Source organism: Stegastes partitus, unplaced genomic scaffold (genome assembly GCF_000690725.1).
Source record: "Stegastes partitus isolate 25-593 unplaced genomic scaffold, Stegastes_partitus-1.0.2 Scaffold707, whole genome shotgun sequence".
In the NCBI taxonomy this organism is placed as follows: domain Eukaryota; kingdom Metazoa; phylum Chordata; class Actinopteri; family Pomacentridae; genus Stegastes; species Stegastes partitus.
This window is the reverse complement of record NW_007578438.1, coordinates 183,312-200,811: the sequence shown is the minus strand read 5'-3', so window position 1 is coordinate 200,811 and position 17,500 is coordinate 183,312. Positions and strand designations below refer to the sequence as shown.

At 49.7% G+C, this 17,500-nt stretch overlaps 1 protein-coding gene across 2 annotated transcripts in view; it reads left to right on the top strand.

The window, feature by feature from the left end:
- Positions 1-17,230, top strand: part of mtss1la (MTSS I-BAR domain containing 2a) — a 23,347-nt gene extending 6,117 nt beyond the window's left edge. The window contains exons 4-15 of one of the 2 annotated variants that reach the window (XM_008290981.1): positions 7,731-7,815; positions 8,014-8,105; positions 8,191-8,265; positions 11,448-11,605; positions 11,697-11,804; positions 12,216-12,313; positions 13,542-13,674; positions 14,350-14,424; positions 14,608-14,763; positions 15,116-15,292; positions 15,435-15,600; positions 15,835-17,230. In XM_008290981.1, the coding sequence (XP_008289203.1) occupies positions 7,731-7,815; positions 8,014-8,105; positions 8,191-8,265; positions 11,448-11,605; positions 11,697-11,804; positions 12,216-12,313; positions 13,542-13,674; positions 14,350-14,424; positions 14,608-14,763; positions 15,116-15,292; positions 15,435-15,600; positions 15,835-16,643 (2,132 nt within the window). In that variant the 3' untranslated portion in view covers positions 16,644-17,230. The remainder of the gene's footprint in view (positions 1-7,730; positions 7,816-8,013; positions 8,106-8,190; positions 8,266-11,447; positions 11,606-11,696; positions 11,805-12,215; positions 12,314-13,541; positions 13,675-14,349; positions 14,425-14,607; positions 14,764-15,115; positions 15,293-15,434; positions 15,601-15,834) is intronic. The other variant, XM_008290982.1, reaches the window with a different exon arrangement.
- The last annotated feature ends 270 nt before the right edge of the window (positions 17,231-17,500 follow it).

Sequence of the window (17,500 nt, the reverse complement as noted above, 5' to 3'; positions counted from 1 at the left end):
TGAAGCAGCTGGAGGAGCTGGCTGCCAGGCCGACAGCGCTGCTCCTCTGAGCTGTGCTGATGGATCCATGTCTGAAGTCTGTCTGTGAACTGGCAGCTTGCATCTGGGTTCAATAAAGGTCCGCAAGCCGCAAAGACTGCATTAGATGGATGTATTTGGAGAGTTTTAGGCTTGTAAAGATATATGTTTCACGTTTCAACACCCATCTTTCCTGTGACTTAGTCTGAGGCCCCTCGGCTCCTTTTCCTGTGAGACGGGTCAGCCTAATGGGTTCTGGTGTGTTGTCTAGACCTTTTCTTTTTTTTTGACGTCCATGTTAGATTATTGTGTGATGTGTTTAAATGGGCCAGACGTATCTGGAGAACAGTGGACTCTGTTTTTAGTGACCTGTGGTTTAGAGGAGGGTTGGCTTCAGTTTTTCCATGTTTGGACGTGGTTGAATTGGATCGATGTCAAAGAGCCACAGTCCACGGCTAATGGTCCGTCAGGGTTTCAGATACAAGCTCCGTGTTTTTGGGACGGCGAGGTGAGTCTGGTCGGGCTGAGCTGACCTGGGTGGGGGTTGTGGCTGTAGTGGGATTTCCACGGCTCTGGGTATCCAGGCTAGGCAGAGGCGTTTAGCTAATCCTCTTAGCCCCACTCTGTAACACACAGACACAGACTGCCTTCTCTTCCTGATCAGCCACCCCCAGCTCTAAAAACTCACACTCTGGGATGGCTGCTCAGACTGCCATGCACTGACAAAAGCCTTTTCTGTCTTTACATGTGCACACCAGAGCCAGCAGGAGGCACACACACCAAATGTTCCTGTGGGTCATCGCTAGCGCTCCCTGTCTTTTCTTTCCTACTCATGCTGTCCAATCTGAGTGGAGGTATGCTAGTAGATCAGTGTGTCAGCGAAGCAGTAATCTGCTTGGCCGCTGTACTTCTCTGGGTTGGCAGATGGGACGGATATCCCTACCCGCCATCTGGACAGCCTGGCATGGACGAGATGCGGTCGTGGCCTAGTGCAGAGCGAGATCAGGGGATTACTGTCTTCCATGCTATCCCAGCAGCGCGGCTATTTTTACGGACATGTCAAATAATGAGCGTGCCCATGTGACCAGGGCTGACATCCATCAAGCGTGGCATTTCATCTACAAGCCCGATACGAGTGTCTTGTTTTGCTCCGTGTACCAGAACAAGAATCTGTGGGTTTAAATTCCTACAATGAGCTTATAGATTTGGGTGTTTGAAATGTCACAAAGGCAAACCAGCGGAGGCATGATGGTCCGCTGTGCCGTTCTGGGGATTGTATGCGAGGCTCCTCCGGTATTTCATGACCTCCAACCACGAGGTCACGTTAAGCGTCGACGAGAGCCGCTCATTTCTCCTTCAGCTGTCCACCTTGTCCGTCAGACGGAGCTAAACAGTTTCCAACGCCGTTCTGCATTTCTGGCTGGTCGAGTTTATAGACTTCGGCCTCAAAACTGAATGTGGTCATCCTGCAAATGAATGTTTTCCAGCTGTTATAACGGAGTAAGTGCAGGGTGAAGTGGCTGCAGCGGGGATGTGAGGAACAGACGAGAAGTGGAAATAATAATGGGAGAGAAAACAAATCCTTTTGGTTCGGCATAACTTTCATTCTGAGGGCGAATACCAAACTAAGAAGACAAACATGAGACTGGAGGGGAACACTGTGTTCAGCTATATCCTGAACATGAACTCGACGTGGAAGGGAGCTGGAGAGAGGGGAGGGAAAACACACCAGAGAGCCTGTAGAGGAATGTACGGGAGGACGTTGAAGAGGGGAAGAAAGGAACACATGCATCGCTTCAATCAGCTGAGGTGGCTGCTTGGAAGCTGCTGGAGGATGACTGGTCACATCATGTGTGAATATTTCAAGCGCAGCCTCATGGAGAGCTTATTTTTATCACTTGCTGTTGCACAAATAAATTGGGACCCAAATGGCATCCTTGAAGTTGCTGCAGGGACGGCATCGCTTATCGGTCCGTCCACCATGTTGGTCCACATCCAGATGTTTCCACAACAACGGGACGGATTGCGGTCACATGTACAGAAATCCAGTCGGCTCAGAGATTGAATTAACATTCAGATGGACCAGGAACAGATGAGTCTCTGCACTCTGTGGTGTTGCATTAAAACTTTAGGACTCCTCAGTGAGCTCTTGTTGTTTTCAGAGAAAAGTTGTTTCTCCAGTCAGACACCTCACGCAGAACAAATGCGATGTTACGAGAACACAAAGCACGTATCTGGTAGATATCGGACGTCTGACCTTAAGTGTACGTGAAGCTCAGCGCAGAGGAGAGCGGGGGTGATGGTAATACACTTCCCCTCGGGGTAACTCAACACTCAGCGCCTACAGATGGAGGTGGAGCTCATGAAATGTTATATGAGCAGCACCAGCACCAGCAGTGGTGTCAGCAGTGTTTGTGGGATTGTTTGCAAATGAGCAGAGCGGTGTGAACACAGAGTGGGCCGAGGCGTTGTCAGCCGAGATAAAGACGGCTGCAGAGGTTGCAAAGACGAGCAGCCTGAGCCGAGCGACTCGAATGACTCAGAGTCTTGGCTCCATTGAACACGGAGCTATTCAAAGCCTGCTCCCCGGGTCTTTGTCCACGGCTGTATTTGCATCATCAATCCATCTCCTTCAGCTTCAGATATCCTGTCAGACACGAGGCAGCGACAGCCCTCTGTGGGTTTCTGCCCCGTTTTGACCATTTTCTTGTTTTCACTCCCTGCATCCCTTTTTTCCTTCATCCCCACGGACCAGCACATCTGGACCAGGAGTATTTTTAGTAGCGTTTATGTCCCTGAACAGGAAGCTCCTCCAGCAGAGAAATATCCCTTCCTCCTTGTTCTCCTCCTAATGCGCTCCAGAACATGTTTACTGCCGTCGGGTCGCTCCGGCTCTGTCTGTGGGTGTTTCTGGTCGAGAGGTGAAGCTCGCTGTGCGTACCGTCTGGCCGGCCAACAATGGGATGAGTGTGTGTTTGTGTGAGACCAGAACAATTGATCTGGTGGCCGTTTCCTCTGCCTCTCAGCGCCATTGTTGTCCATGATAGGAGACATTCCACGTCTGAGGAAGCGACACAAAAGCTCGCAGTGGAGCTTTACTGTCGCTCATTCATGTCCAAACTCACGCTCATGTGGGGTTAAGGCTCGCTCCTGGAGATGCTAACCTCCGTTCTTTGACCTGTTTAAATGCATGTGTGTGCTTTGCGTCAGAGAGTCAGATTTCTGGTGTACACATACGCGGCCAGTGAAGCTGATTCTGAGGTTGTTTCCAGGTTCTTGTCGGGATTTGCTGCTTCTCTCTGCCTCAGAACCGTCTCAGATATCTGCTGGTCTTCTGACAGAACCAGAAGATTGCCCCTGGGTTGAGGAACTTGCAGTTTTCAGTTTCACAGTTTTCTGATAATACATGAGAGCTTCTTCAGAATAAACAGTCTGTTATCAGTAGAATGAGCAGTCTACAGGATGTGTTTGTGGTCACATGGACACACACACACATCGTTGTTCTTAGTGTAAGATTTATTTCCATGTGACGCTGATGATGACCAGCCTTTGAGAGAAAACGACACACTGCTCTGGGAATGCAAACGAGGGCTCTGAAGCTGAAGAACGGGATTTAAAAAGCTGGAACTACCTGTTGGAACGTCCAGAATAATCGCTTCGCTCTCACAGCGTTGGCAGTGAGACGTTATCACGGTTATGATGTCTTCAAAGCCTCAAAACTCACTTTGAAGACAATCAGCAAACTCCCACAGAGGTTCTGCTCACTTGATCCAAAGAGTTCAGACTGACTTCTCACAGATCTTATTAATTTTATTCTAAGTTTAACAAGGTTAGGGAAAAAGATTTTAGTCATGAGTTTTTACTCATGCAATTAGGAAGTGAAGCTAACATCAAGAGAAGAAGATTAAAGTTTATTCTGGTTTAGTAAAAGCCATTTCCAGATGTAGCTCCAGCTTTTATTTTGTATTTCAAGTTCTGCTGTTTTATGAATACAGTGAATCAGACAGACTTTGTGTTCAGTCATGAACAAAGAACGCCATGAAATTTTAATTCTTTCCTTTTCAAGTGGGGATCAGACACTCGGATCTTAAAGAGATGTTCTCAGACAAACATATACGTTGCTTCTGTCTGCCGTTCACAGTCCATGTACCGTGGATCAGACGTATAGCCGTCCTGCTGCAGGCGTTCAGCACCTCGCTGTTCTATCCGCCTCCATCAGAGGCGATTGCTCCGTAACCAGCAGACTCCGGAGACGCTGCTTTATTTATCATGCTGACTGCTCCCCCTGCGCCCAACCACCAGGACTCCAGCTGGGCTTTGAAGAAAGCGCTTGATGATGTGATGTGTGTGATGTTTCGTCAGGTTTGAATTCAGTCTCAGCCGCGTGTTTGCTCAACTAGTAGCTAAATGAGAGCAGCGAAGCCGACAAAATCAAACCATCTCTCATTCTCTTTTGTCTTTTCTTCTCTTAGAAAAACGTGCTGGCGTCGTGTTTGTGAATCCTAGGAGGAGATAAACACACAGACTCTGTCGAGAGTTTGATAATAATGGGAAAAGTAATTACAGCATCTAATGGTTCTCCTCTTCATTAGTCCTGTATTTGAAGCTTGATGTGGGAACTTCTGCCCTGGCAGCTCCTCCTGCACCTGCAGACGCCAGCGAACGCTTCCTGTGCCCCCGACCGGCCAGACCCTGCACCTCGGGCAGTGTGTGCCCTCTTTCATCCTCCGCTCTCATCCCACAGCCCCTTTCATCCATCAGTGGGCTTCGCTGTGTCCCTGCCAGTTCACATTCGGCCTCACTTAAAAGGGGTGAGGGAGGCGAGGAGGCAGGAGGCTTAGCTGTCTGTGCCAGCCGCCGCCGGCTCCGTGCCGAAGGTGCCAACGTCAGGAATAACTGTTGTCTCGCGGATGATGGAATTTCCTTTTGCTCTGCGGCGGTTCTGTGAGAACCTCACAAAAAAAAAAGGTGGGGGGACTTCATATTGTTGGAAGCGTAGCAGTGAGGATGTTCTGTACCTCCTCTGGTCCAGTCCACATAAACGTGCTTTATTGACACAGGAAGCAGTGAGCGCGCTCTGTAGAGCTGAACTCAGCCTGGAGACCGGCGGCAACGCACAACGCTCACCGCTCCAGCTCGGTAGTCGAGTACGACTGAAACGTGAGCCCAGCAGCAGGTTTAGATGCTGAGTGAGACACAGTCAGGCTAAGCTGCCATGTTGAAGACATCAGGGAGGGAGGCCTGTGGCAGCTTAGCCTCTGGCTCCCGGCTCCTGGCAGGACAACCCCCTATAAAGCAGGCCTATTAAAACGCTCCTCCTTCCCCCAGGAACCAGGGGAGTTAATCAGAACCAGAGGTCTGGATGGAACCGCTCACTAGACGCTGAGACCACACTGTGCTTGTCGTGGATTCAGGTTCCCACCGAGCATCCACCGGCGAGCGGTTCCACTTTCCTGCCAGCATGCTCCACACACACAGCAGATCTGGTGGCAGCTGATATTTATGTTCAGCGAGTATGTTGGGCCAAGCGCCGGCGGATCCATGCACGGCAGCACTCCTGTAATGAGACACACGTTGCTGCGCTGCTCGGTGCTCCCAGTTGTTTGCTCCGTGTCTGGAGATGTACGGCTGAGTTGCATAACAGCTTCAGCTCTTCAGTCCTGCTCTGTGTTTGGCTTCATTCATGCACGTGTTGGTGTGTGCTATGAGCTCGGCCCGGCTCCCCCTGAAGCCCTGGGGGTCCCATTCTGCTAAATAATCACTTTTCCAGTTGTTACACACTCTGAGCCTCCAGAGCTGCTGCACAGTCGAGCATCGATATATGTACGCTGTGGGACGGTTTAGGGGAGTTTATTTATGTAGCCCAGAATCACAAAAGAGCGGGAAATGAATGGGCTAAAACCTCAGGAAGAAGTCTGTCTCTGTGTTCTGCAGGATATCTGTCTTTCTAGTCAGACTGAAGCCGCCCTCCCCTCCCTGTGTGGCCACGCAGGGCGCTGTGGGAGTGAATCACTGCGTCCTTGTCCATCCGGTCGAGGCCAGAGGCCAGCAAGGCTCTTGGACGTGGCCAGGAAGCCTCTGAACCTCCCCAGGATGTAGCTGTCAGCTGATCCCCCTTGTGGGAGAGGAAGAGCCGGAGGACGAGCTGGGGAGCGGGAGGGAAGTTGGCAGGTGTGGATGGGACAGGAGACTGGGGCTGGAGGGTTGTCTCCAGCTGACAGTGACATGGGAAAGCTCTGGTTTACAGATACAAGAGCCCACATGACTCCCTTTTTCCCTCCGTCTCTCTTTTTTTAGTCGTCCTCCGTCCTGCATGAGCTGGTTCAGTGGATTCCTCCTGCACTGCTTTCAGGACACAGGCCCTTCATGTCTGTGTTCTCACAGGTCTTCATGAACCACTTCAAAACAGAGCTTCTTTCAGGACAAATACTCCAGGTCTTCAAAGATGGACACCTCTCGTGCTATTTATAGCCAGAGGTCAGCGTATAGGTTCCACATGTTCCTCAGCCCCGTCCCGCTGGTGTGTGATGGCGGTGTGTGATGCAGCTGGATGACCTCTCCCCTCCAGCAGCAGACACAGGACAACCCTCCTTCTTCTCCCCGTCGCACAAACAAGTTATTCGACAGCGGCGTGATGGAGTCCAGATCCGTGGCTGAGCGTCTTTGAACTGGTACAAACGGTCTTTGTGTGCCGGTGGGATCAGCTGGAGACCCAGTTTCTTTATGAGATATGTGGAACAGAGCACAGATCTCAGCGGACAGCGATCTGGAGCGTTGCTTACTCTGAGTTTCAGGCCTGCTGCATTAGTCACGTACTTGTCATGTTTTCGTATCAGTCTTTCTGTTTTGGTGGTGAAGGCTGGAGCTGGTCTCTCTCTGCCTGTCCTGCATGAATGCTGTTTAGGAAACAGAGAGAACAGGAAAGGCAGAGCAGGCAGGGAAGAATAGAGGGATATCCCCTTACAGGGTTCCCTCCTTTTTCCTCCAGGATAGACGGGGTGAGAACTTCGGAAAAGGGTGGGGGGTCTGTAAATCACACCACCTGTCCACACCAACCTCTGCACATCATGCCCCCCACACAGGACAGGCTGTGGCAGTCCGAGGCCCGTGGGCTGCTGAGATGCCCTCTCTCTTTCACTGTGTGGCTGGGGGGGGCAGAGACCCTCAGATTAGCCCTATGTGGCCCAGATTACAACAGGATCAGTGCTGCCACATATTACAGTGGCCTGTGAACCATCAGTGAGACAGTGGACCAGCCTGGCTTTAGGGGCTTAAGACCCCATTTAATTACACTTGAGCAGAGAGGAAAGTACAGTAACCCGTTCACACAGCTGCTGTTGACACGGTGGTGGGAATCAGGCACGCAATCTCACAAGTGTCAACGGCAAAAATGTGTGTTCTCCTCACAAAGAAACGAGGGAGTGTAAGGTTTGAGTTTTCAGGCCCTGTTTTGAATTTGTTTTCCCCAAACAAATGAGACATTTCTGGGCTGGTGTCCACCTAGTGGCCACAGCTGGAAACGCATCCCCAGCACAGAGAAGAAGAGGAAAAATACCCTGATCAGTTTGTTTGACAGGAAAGAATTAAAGCGTTCAAAATGCCCTCCTGGTGTGTTCTGAACTGGAAAATCCGCCAAGAGCCACACGTGTGATTCGTAATGCCGAGCTCCTGGATGGTAAACGACTGTTTGTTTTTCTTGTTGTCTTCCCAAGGTGCCACCAGGGACATCGGCTCGGCGCTGACCAGGATGTGCATGAGGCACCGCAGCATCGAGACCAAACTACGCCACTTCACCAAGTGAGTGTTGTTGGTTTTCTCTCTCCTCTCCTGCCTTGAGGGGATGGTTGTATTCCCAGGTCCCAGCCCAGTTCTGTTGACCTTCTTCTCATCGGGCTGCTCTTCGCTGAGCGTTTTGTGCCGCGGAAATAAAGCAGTTTGTTTCAGGCATCATTGTGTGACTCCGCCGTCTGCTGTCGTCTCTGCTTGTTGCTGTAGTGCTCTTATGGAAGGCCTGGTCACGCCGCTCCAGGACCGGATAGAGGAATGGAAGAAGACGGCCAATCAGCTGGACAAAGACCACGCCAAAGGTGAACAACCAGAATCTGCTTATACTTGTCTGTATACAGCGTGTGCTGGAGATTTAAACGCTTCGTTGTCCACTACTTTCCACAGAATACAAAAGGTCTCGTCAGGAAATCAAAAGGAAGTCATTAGATACCATCAAACTCCAGAAAAAAGCACGAAAAGGTGAGAAAGACGTTGATGATTGGACCTGTGATGATATTGTGATGAGACTGGAGGTCAGCCTGCTGCTGTAACGGTGAACCAGCACCACCTAGAGTGTAGCATGGGAAATGATAACTCTGCCAACATGTCTCCTGTCCAGCTCTGGATGGTTTACCACATAAATCAGAGACGTTAGCTTCTCTCCTGGCTGTGCTTGCATTAGCCCCCACTGCTGGATGTCATTAAGCTCCTATTTCCAGACACGCCGGTGGTACGGGCTGGTCGTGATGCGGCCCAGTTTGAATCCGCTAACCCTGCCTGTTCTTCTGTCTCTCCTCCCAACCCCAACCCCCCGCCTGTTACTGCACTATTTACCTGGCTGTAGAGCTTCTAGGTATGTCTGCTGTACTTTGCTCCAAATGAGAACTTCACATGCCAGTTCCAAGCATCAGAACCCGTCTTTAGATCGACCTGCCAGTCAAAGAACAACACTTCTGCGCTTTTCTTAGCATTTTGGTTCCAGGGTGCAGCAGTTTGACGTTCTGAGAAATGTGCTGATTGGCTTTGCATGACACGTACATGAGAGGCCTGACAGTCCCTCATGTCTGTACGGGAGCTGAATTACTGGCTGCCAGCAGACGTTTAGCCGAGCTTGTGTAGCCGTGTTCTTCTCAAACATTTCAAAATCTACCTGCGAGCACCTGCAGAGCTGCACGGTTCTGTTTGCTGAAGCCACATAGAAGCCAGAGTATGAAATGCCCACACCGCTGTGTTATGGAGAACAGCTATGACTCATATGACCTTCAAAATAAAAGCCTGACAGGTAGCTGTGTCTACTGCAACAGGGAGAAAGAGTTTCTTCAGCAGCATCTCCCTCAAAGAGCAGCACAAGAGTGACAGCTCATTTATAATCCCACAGAAGCTCCAGTTTCCCTTTGGCTTGTTTCCAAAGGTTCAACAAATATAACTTATGGATTTTTTTCTTAAACTTATCAGAAAAACTCTGTAGACTGGAGGCTCCGTCTGTATAAGCGCCGGAGGATTTTTACTCCTCTGATGTAACGCGTGCTGAGCTGGAAATGATGGTTTAAACCTGAAGATGAGTTTTATTTCTCTCTCTAAAATAATAATAATAACTGATTATGAACTGATTGACATGTGATTTATTATGTGATAACGCTACCTTATGAACGAATTAAATGTTTATTTAGTAAATTAAAAACAAAATAAAAAACAAGTGAAAAAGTGACATGAGTTCAGGAAGGAGCATAAACTTACTACGTGCCACCCCCTCATCACCCTGTGATTCATTACAATACTACCTGTTCCTATATATGTAATAAATAGATTTAAGATCAAACATCAACACATCACACTGCTCTACACCCACTTTGGTGTCAAAGTGTTCTGAGCTGATTTTGGACAACGTGCTGAATCCAAACATCACGCTGGTTTTGCTGAATGAGGTCAACATTTGATTTGATGAAACCTGTAATTTACTTGTATTTACCTTTACCAGTGTTTACGCTCATCAACTTGTGGATCATTTAGATTATGAAAAGGATTAGAAAATGAATGTTTTCCTCTAGAATCTGATTTCATATGAGAAATACTAAAATAAATCAGTTGCTAATATCAAAAATGTCATCGATTTAGTGGCAAAATCGACTTTTTTAACATCGAGTTGGTATAAAAACCTGACCTGATACAGAAAACCAGACGTCATTTTTGGATTCAGCGCTGCACAAATGTCCTAAATCAGTTAAAAAATCCTCGACACCTCCAAAAAAGTCTTGTTTTGTAACCCAGTGTTATCAATTAACTGCTCTGATAAGCAGGACATGAACCTGATCAACCCACCTCTGCACATATGTGATAATGCTCTGTTATATTTACCTCTTGGCAATATAAAAAACCTGTTTCCCAAAACGTTAAACCACAAACACCCTGATACCAGAGAATAGGAGTAAGACGTGAGTGCACTGGGCTCCACAGCAGACGTATTGACCTGTCAGAGCAGAGCAGACTTCACTGAGAACACTAATAACTGCTGTTTTCCTCCACAAGTGTCCCGGTGAGTCACGACACTGTGGCAGGGAGCCATCAGAGCAGCTCCATGCTAAATCTGCTCATTATCGATCTCGTTACGTAACTGTGCGTCTCCTGCTGCCACTTGTCAGTGTGTCCTCTGTGAAGGATGCCCGGTGGAGAAGCAGCACATCTCTCAGCTTGTCTTCAGCGTTCGTATCGTCTGCCAGACCTCCTTCCAAATGCAGCTCCTCCATTTTCTAAATTACTAGTTGTTTTTTGACAACTCGCCGCAGGACGGTCACTCATCCCTCTGAGTAATAACGGCGTCTTTGTCACGAGCTGACATCTAAACTCGGCGCTGATGACTAAAGGCTGCAAGCGTTTGTTTTTAAGGACCTATGAATTGACAAGCTGTCACATCCTTATGGAAGTGTTCAGTTAATTAGTGCCTTATTAAATGCAGGTGTGCTGAAAGATTAGCTAATTAAGCCGATACGTGTTGAACATCAAACGAATCCGCGGCGCGCTGTTCGCTGACGACGGTGCTGCCGGTGAGTTTGATCCCGGTAATCACCACGATGGCGAGACACAAATTGGAATTTGCTCGCACCGATGTCGCTGATTATAGATTGACGATGGGCCATACATTCAGAGCTGCTCGAGACGTAAATGCTAAGATGTGCTGCAGCGTGTTGAGAAGTGACTGGCAGAGCAAAGAGTGTTGCATCCTCATCCTCCTCCTCCTCCATTGTTCTGTCAGCTAGTCTCACTGTGGTCTGCTGTGGATGGCTCGTGGTAGTTGTTGTTCTCATCTCATCCATTCCAGCGTCTGCCAACCATCACCAGCTGCATTAATTGATGGCATGTTTTAGTGGCCTCTCATTCCCACCAACACAAACCATCCGGTGTGATGTCAGTCGGTGCGTTGACCTCTCGCTCAGAGCGCCGTATCACTGTTTGTTCTAATCATCGCTCTTTTTTTTACTCTTTCCCTCCTCCTCGCTCTGTCTGCACTTCATGTCACGTCCATAATTATAATCCTCCCTTCCAATCTCAATCTGTTTTCATTCCTCCTCCTCCATTTACTCAACCCCTGTCCTCCCTCCCTCCCTCCTTCCTTCCTTCCTTCCTTCCTTCCTTCCTTCCTTCCTCTGTGCTGTTGCCTCCTCCAGGCCGGGGTAACCTGCGCCCCCAGCTGGACAGTGCCATGCAGGACGTCAGCGACTTGTACCTGCTGATGGAGGAGACGGAGAAGCAGGCGGTGCGCAGAGCCCTGCTGGAGGAGAGGGGGCGCTACTGCTCGTTCATCAGCCTGCTCCAGCCTGTCGTGGTGAGCAGCGTTTACACCGCGTGCTGCTTGGATGACAGAACCTGTGTGTCAGTGACGTGGTTTAATGTGATCCACCCTGTTTGGCTTTCAGAACGTAGAGATCGCCATGCTGGGAGAGATAACACACCTCCAGGCGATTGTTGACGACCTCACCTCGCTGACCGAAGACCCTCACAAGCTGCCGCCGGCCAGTGAGCAGGTAACAGGTGTCGTCCTCCTAACGACGCCGGTGCACTTAGCGTCTGACATCCCCAGAGATCGGATCACAATCAAATGTTTCTCGTACAACTGAGGTGCGAGGTCTGTCGGGTTTCAGTGTTTTCCTCACAAAAAACGCTAAAAGCTAATGTAGCTTCGGAGCCATTAACAGGCTTGTAAACCTCATCTCGCCACCGTAAATACTCACTCGAGCAGCAAATGTGCATCAGCCCGCAGCTGGAAATAGCCTCCAGTAAATACACCATTTACTCCCGTTTTCTTTCTACAAACTGCCGAGCAATTCCAGGAATGATCATGCCCACTTTACTGTTCCAACCACATGTAGAAGCAGTTTCCTCTTTTGTTGCGTGCTGCTACTGTAAACCCAGCGTTTGGTTCTGTGCTGCTGCAGGTGATCCGGGACCTGAAGGGCTCCGACTACAGCTGGTCCTACCAGACGCCTCCTTCCTCCCCCAGCAGCACCGGCTCCAGGAAGAGCAGCATGTGCAGGTATATCCAAAAAAAAAAGGGAATAAATTACCTTTAATGATATTGTTTGTGCAGTTTCATGGATGCATGAGCTGAGCACTAGAACACGATGCCGCCTGTCTGCCGTGTTGTTGATGTGTTCAGTCGATGCTGGAGCTGTTCTCAACCTTCTTTGATTCCAGCCCTCTTAATAACACAGCAGCAAAGAAGTAAAGCGTCCAGAGGTGGTTGTGAATACATGAACGTGACGCTGACGTTCCCTCTCCAGCAGCCTGACTGCCAGCGACAGTCGACATGCAGTCGTATCTCTCCAGCTCCTGAGCCTTGCTCCTGGCAGATTTGTAGTTCTCAAGCTTCTTACAGCCAGATTAGGTCCAAAGCTGTCAAACCTCACAGCCTGGAAGCCATGAGCCTACACAAGAACCAAAATCCACACACTCAGGAGGCTAATGCTGATAGGTTAGCCGTTATGTATGGATGTGGCGTCGCAGGTGAGGAGACAGGTCGGTCTCTGTAGAGGTGAGCTGAAGGGATGTGAACCGTTGTCACAGCGACCTGCTTTGGGTGTTGTGTTCATACCCACGTCTTATTTTCCTGTTTTATTTTTACTCACCGTGCAGCCGCTGATCATGTGTGTGACTGTGATCTAGAACTTACCTCAGTGTTAAAACAAGTGAGCGTGATGCTTTCAGGTTGAAATAAGAGCAGGCGACAAAATGCTTCATCTCCCAGACGCCAGCTGTTTTAGGGTTTTACTGGAGCAACTGCTGTATAATGAAATAACACAATGTGATCAAAAGACAAAGGTTCTGATGGTGAGATGTGAGAGAAGCTTGTGAACGAGGCACAGAGGTGAAAGAGAAGGACTGAAGGACGTCCCCAGGTCTAAATCTTTTATGGTTGTTTAAGTTGCCATATTTAATTTGGCGTTCCCTCCATAAGCTTCATCCGAGAGAACAAAGACAAATGAGAAATAATAACTTGAGATATATTCCAGGGGGAGAGAGGAAGGAGGAGGTGTGGGTGAGGAGTACAGAGGGAAGGTGAGAAGCATAAGTTGCACATTTCAAACTGAGTGGGTGACAAAGAGAAGCAGCGCTGAGCGAGGACGACTGAGCGGGAGACAAAAAGCCACAAAGACAGCTGTTAATGCTAATAGGAAAGGAAGAATCAAAGGCGGGAGAACTTTTTAATGCTCTTTGATGCACCAAAATTAGAATGTTCCACTGATTTGATATCCTGTCAACAGTCTCCTCCAGATGCCCTCGGCAGGCGCCCACCGGCTCAGCAGCGTCTCCTCCCACGACTCGGGCTTCGTCTCCCAGGACGCCAACACCCATTCCAAGCCTCCGTCGCCCATGCCCTCTGACATCACCAGCCAGGTAGCAGCGCAGACACAGTCTTAAGAGTACGCTTTTATCAGGAGGAGAGGAGGAATTTTTCACTGTGAGAACAATCAAAGGGACAAAGCAGACTTGTTATCTCTGGAGATGTCTGAGGCGCTGATGCTGCGAGGCAGGAGGACGCAGCAACAACAGCACTGCTGCTGCTTTTGTCAGAGTATAGCGACAGTAATTCTCTCTGCATAACAACAGTCATTCTCCATTTGGTGCCTCTAATCTGTTCCTGTCATGTTTGCCTTTAACATATGAAGCCACAGCCTCAGCCAGAGTTTGATCAGTCAGACCGAAGCTTCTCATTTTTGCTGCAATACAGCTTTATCGGTTGCAAATGTGGAGTTTTTATCCCACTGGACTGATAAAGTGATTCACACTCTCACGCTCTGAACAGATTGCAGCGTACAGAACAGACTCAGCAGCACACCAGCTGATGCAATGTTCTGTCTCTGAATAAATGATCTTACAGCTACCATATTTTCGATCTGGGCTATAGTCCATAGATCCCCTCAGAGAGGAAGAAAAGATTCCCTCTTTCTACAGCTCATCAACACTCTTCTCCAAGTTCTCACCCTTATCCTGTGCATCTCTCACACCTGCCTCTTTCTCCCCATCTCCTCTTCAACTCCGCTCTTCTTTACTCCATCTTCCCTTTCCCAGAAATCAACAAGCTCAGCCTCCTCTGAGGCCTCAGAAACCTGCCAATCTGTCAGCGAGTGCAGCTCTCCTACAGCGGTTAGTACTGCATGAATCTGTTACCATCTACTGTGCTCTGCTGGACACACACCTGCACACATGCATAGTTACACACCGATGTGCATCTCATTGTTCCCTGAGCTTTAAGAGGCTGTTGGGCCGGTGGTGACGGCCTCGCTGTGGTTTCACGCTCTGACTCAGACTTGTCTGTCCATTCCGCAGTTTGGCTCATGCTCATCCTTCGGTACCTTCCGCCCTGCTTTCTCTCACACTGGCACCATCAGGCCTCTGTCTGTCATACTTCCTGCGTCCCCCACATTTAACCACTCCCCTGGATCCAACACTCCCTCACCCACATCAAAGGTTCCTAGCTGGAAGGTTTGTTTTCATTTGCACATTTCAGTTTTGGGTTCTCTCTCTTTTTTAAAGCTTTGTTGCTTCTTTGCTTCCTGTGTTGTTTTTATTGCTGTCATGGACATTGTGTTCTGTTTGATTAACCTCACGGTCACCATGTCGCTGTTGCTCAGTTTTCCCAATCTTCACTGGATGGCTGTATTATTTAACCACGCTGACATAGCCTCCTGTAGCCTGCCCAGATCTACCATGCTTCTAACCAGCTCACGAGCCAAACCAGCAGCTTCCATGTTTAACTGACTGTACGACTGTCGGGTGGCGAACACTGGACACACACAGTTGGAAGACAATTTCATTGTTCCATCTGCTGCTGCAGGATTGGGCCAAATCAAGCTCCTATGAGCCTTCGTTGGCGAGCACTCTGCACCGTAGGAGGGGGTCTGTGGATAAGATGAGAGAACTGGAGGCTCCGCCCAGTCCGCAGGGATACTCTGGGATGCAACCAGATGATCCGCACAGGCCGAGAAGTGGCCCAGGAACCATTACAGCCAAGGTACCGAGTCCTCAGGGAGCGAGAAATGTTCATGTCAGTGTGTAAATGTGTGTCTTGGGAGTTCTAGTGTGGTGAATCGCATATGTAAATGTGTGCTAATCTGTATGTACTTCCTGTCTGCGTGTGTGTGTGTGTGCTTCAGCATGGCGAGCCCCTCTCTCCAGCAGCCAGTACTCTAGCCATGGTTCTGACCCGAGGCTTGAGCATGGAGCAGCAGAAGAGCAGCAGAGACTCTCTGCAGTACTCCAGCGGCTACAGCTCCCAGACCAACACCCTGTCCTGCTCCGAGGACACCATCCCGTCTCAAGGTACCGCTCACCTGAAAGCAGGCCCTTCATGATGAAAACACCCGTGCAGCACTTAGGTTCTGGTGTTTCCTTCCAGTGAGTGTGTGGAGCTGTGATGTGACGAGCGCGGCGCTCATCGCCTTGACTGTCCATGTGGTTGCTGTAATTTATTATGTGCTGGAGCAGCTGCACATTAACTCTTCTGTTGTCCTTCAGTGAGAACAGTAGATACTCATCCCTGACTGTCACCTCCAGGTTCTGACTACGAGTGCTACTCTCTCAACGGGGATGCAGACGGTGAAGGGCAGGCAGACTTTGACAAGTCCTCCACCATTCCACGCCACAGTAACATCGCTCAGAGCTACCGCCGCATGATCCAGACCAAGAGGCCTGCTAGCACAGCAGGTCTGCCTGCAGGTAAAAGCCTGCAGGGGACTCCAAACGGCGCCGCGGGAAGCAGCTCTGGAGCTATCGCCTCAGGGACCGCCACTATTCGCCGGACGCCATCCTCCAAAACTAGCGTGAGGCGCACGCCATCGACATCTGGCCCCATTCCCATCCGGCCCCCCATCGTGCCTGTTAAGACTCCCACCGTGCCAGACTCTCCGGGGTACGCCAGCCCGTCCCAGCATCACCGCGCGGGCAGCGAGGAGTTTCTGTACGGCGATGACCCGTCTGCCAGCGACTACATGAGGGCGTCTCCAAAGCGAATGAGTCTTCCTGACACAACCTGGGGCTGCGGCAGAGGAGGGGCGGACCGGACTGCTTACGCCCAGCAGGCCCCCGGCATGGCCGCCCACGGGTCTGAGGAGGATCCTCTGCTCGCTGCCAACCGCCACAGCCTGGTGGAGAAGATAGGGGAGCTGGCAGCCAGCGCCCACGCCCTGGGTGAGGGTCAGTTCCCCTTCCCCAGCTCGCTGCCAGGGGATCCGGCTCAGTTTGCCGCCCAGGAGCCGTCCTCTGCGGCGCCGGACGACGTGGACATGCTGGTTTCTATACGCCGGGGGGTGAAGCTCCGCAAGACTGTCACCGATGACCGGTCGGCGCCCAGGTTCATCCGGTAGTCGAGGGAGAAGAGCGGCGGTGAAGAAGCGGCTTGTGGTGCCCTGATTTACAAACTGAAGCTGTTGTGATGAAGCGAGGCGTCAGAGGAGAACGAAGGCCAGTGGACAGCGTGATGAGACACACGGACCATGTCAGGTCGTTTCATGTCATGTATGTATTGCGTACGTACAAAGTAATCCATATTTTTTTGGTTTTTACTCTTCTTTGGTTTTGTTTGTGGGCTTGGTGGCTGTGCGCCTCTGCTCCCTGTGTGACCAGTCGTTTGAGCCCAGTTTGTCCCAGTGTAGACCCAGTGATCGGATGCTCTGTCTCTTTGTTCTTGCTCTTATTATTATTATTATTATTATAATATTGTGCTTTTTTTTTTTGATGAACTGGCCGCCTGTCTGTGGACGTGATGGGCGCCTGAGAGCCGTCTGTATGTGGTGTTTCCTCACCGTTACTGTACACGTACCGTATTACTGTTTCCACTCATAAGCTGACCAGCAGCTGTGTAAGTCATGTACAAATAGAAGCAATATGGCAGTGTTTTTATTGCTGTACTGTACTGTCAATATATTCTGCAATTAAACAGCTTTTTACTGTTGAATGGCTCCGTTTGTTTTTGTCAGACGTCATGTCCTATGAAAACAGAAGGAGTCGGTGTTCTGACTGCTTCAAACCATCGTTAGCGTTTAGCTGCTGAAATGTGGCGCAGTAGTGATGACTGCATATATTCATGTAATTTAACTATTTTATTTTTTTTAACCTGTCCTCCTTTTATCATTTTACCTCCAGATCTTTAGCTTTTTAATGCAGTGTCAGTATTTAGGGTCCGAGCACCCAAAAGGGTGCGAAGACCCTATTGGAACTGCTC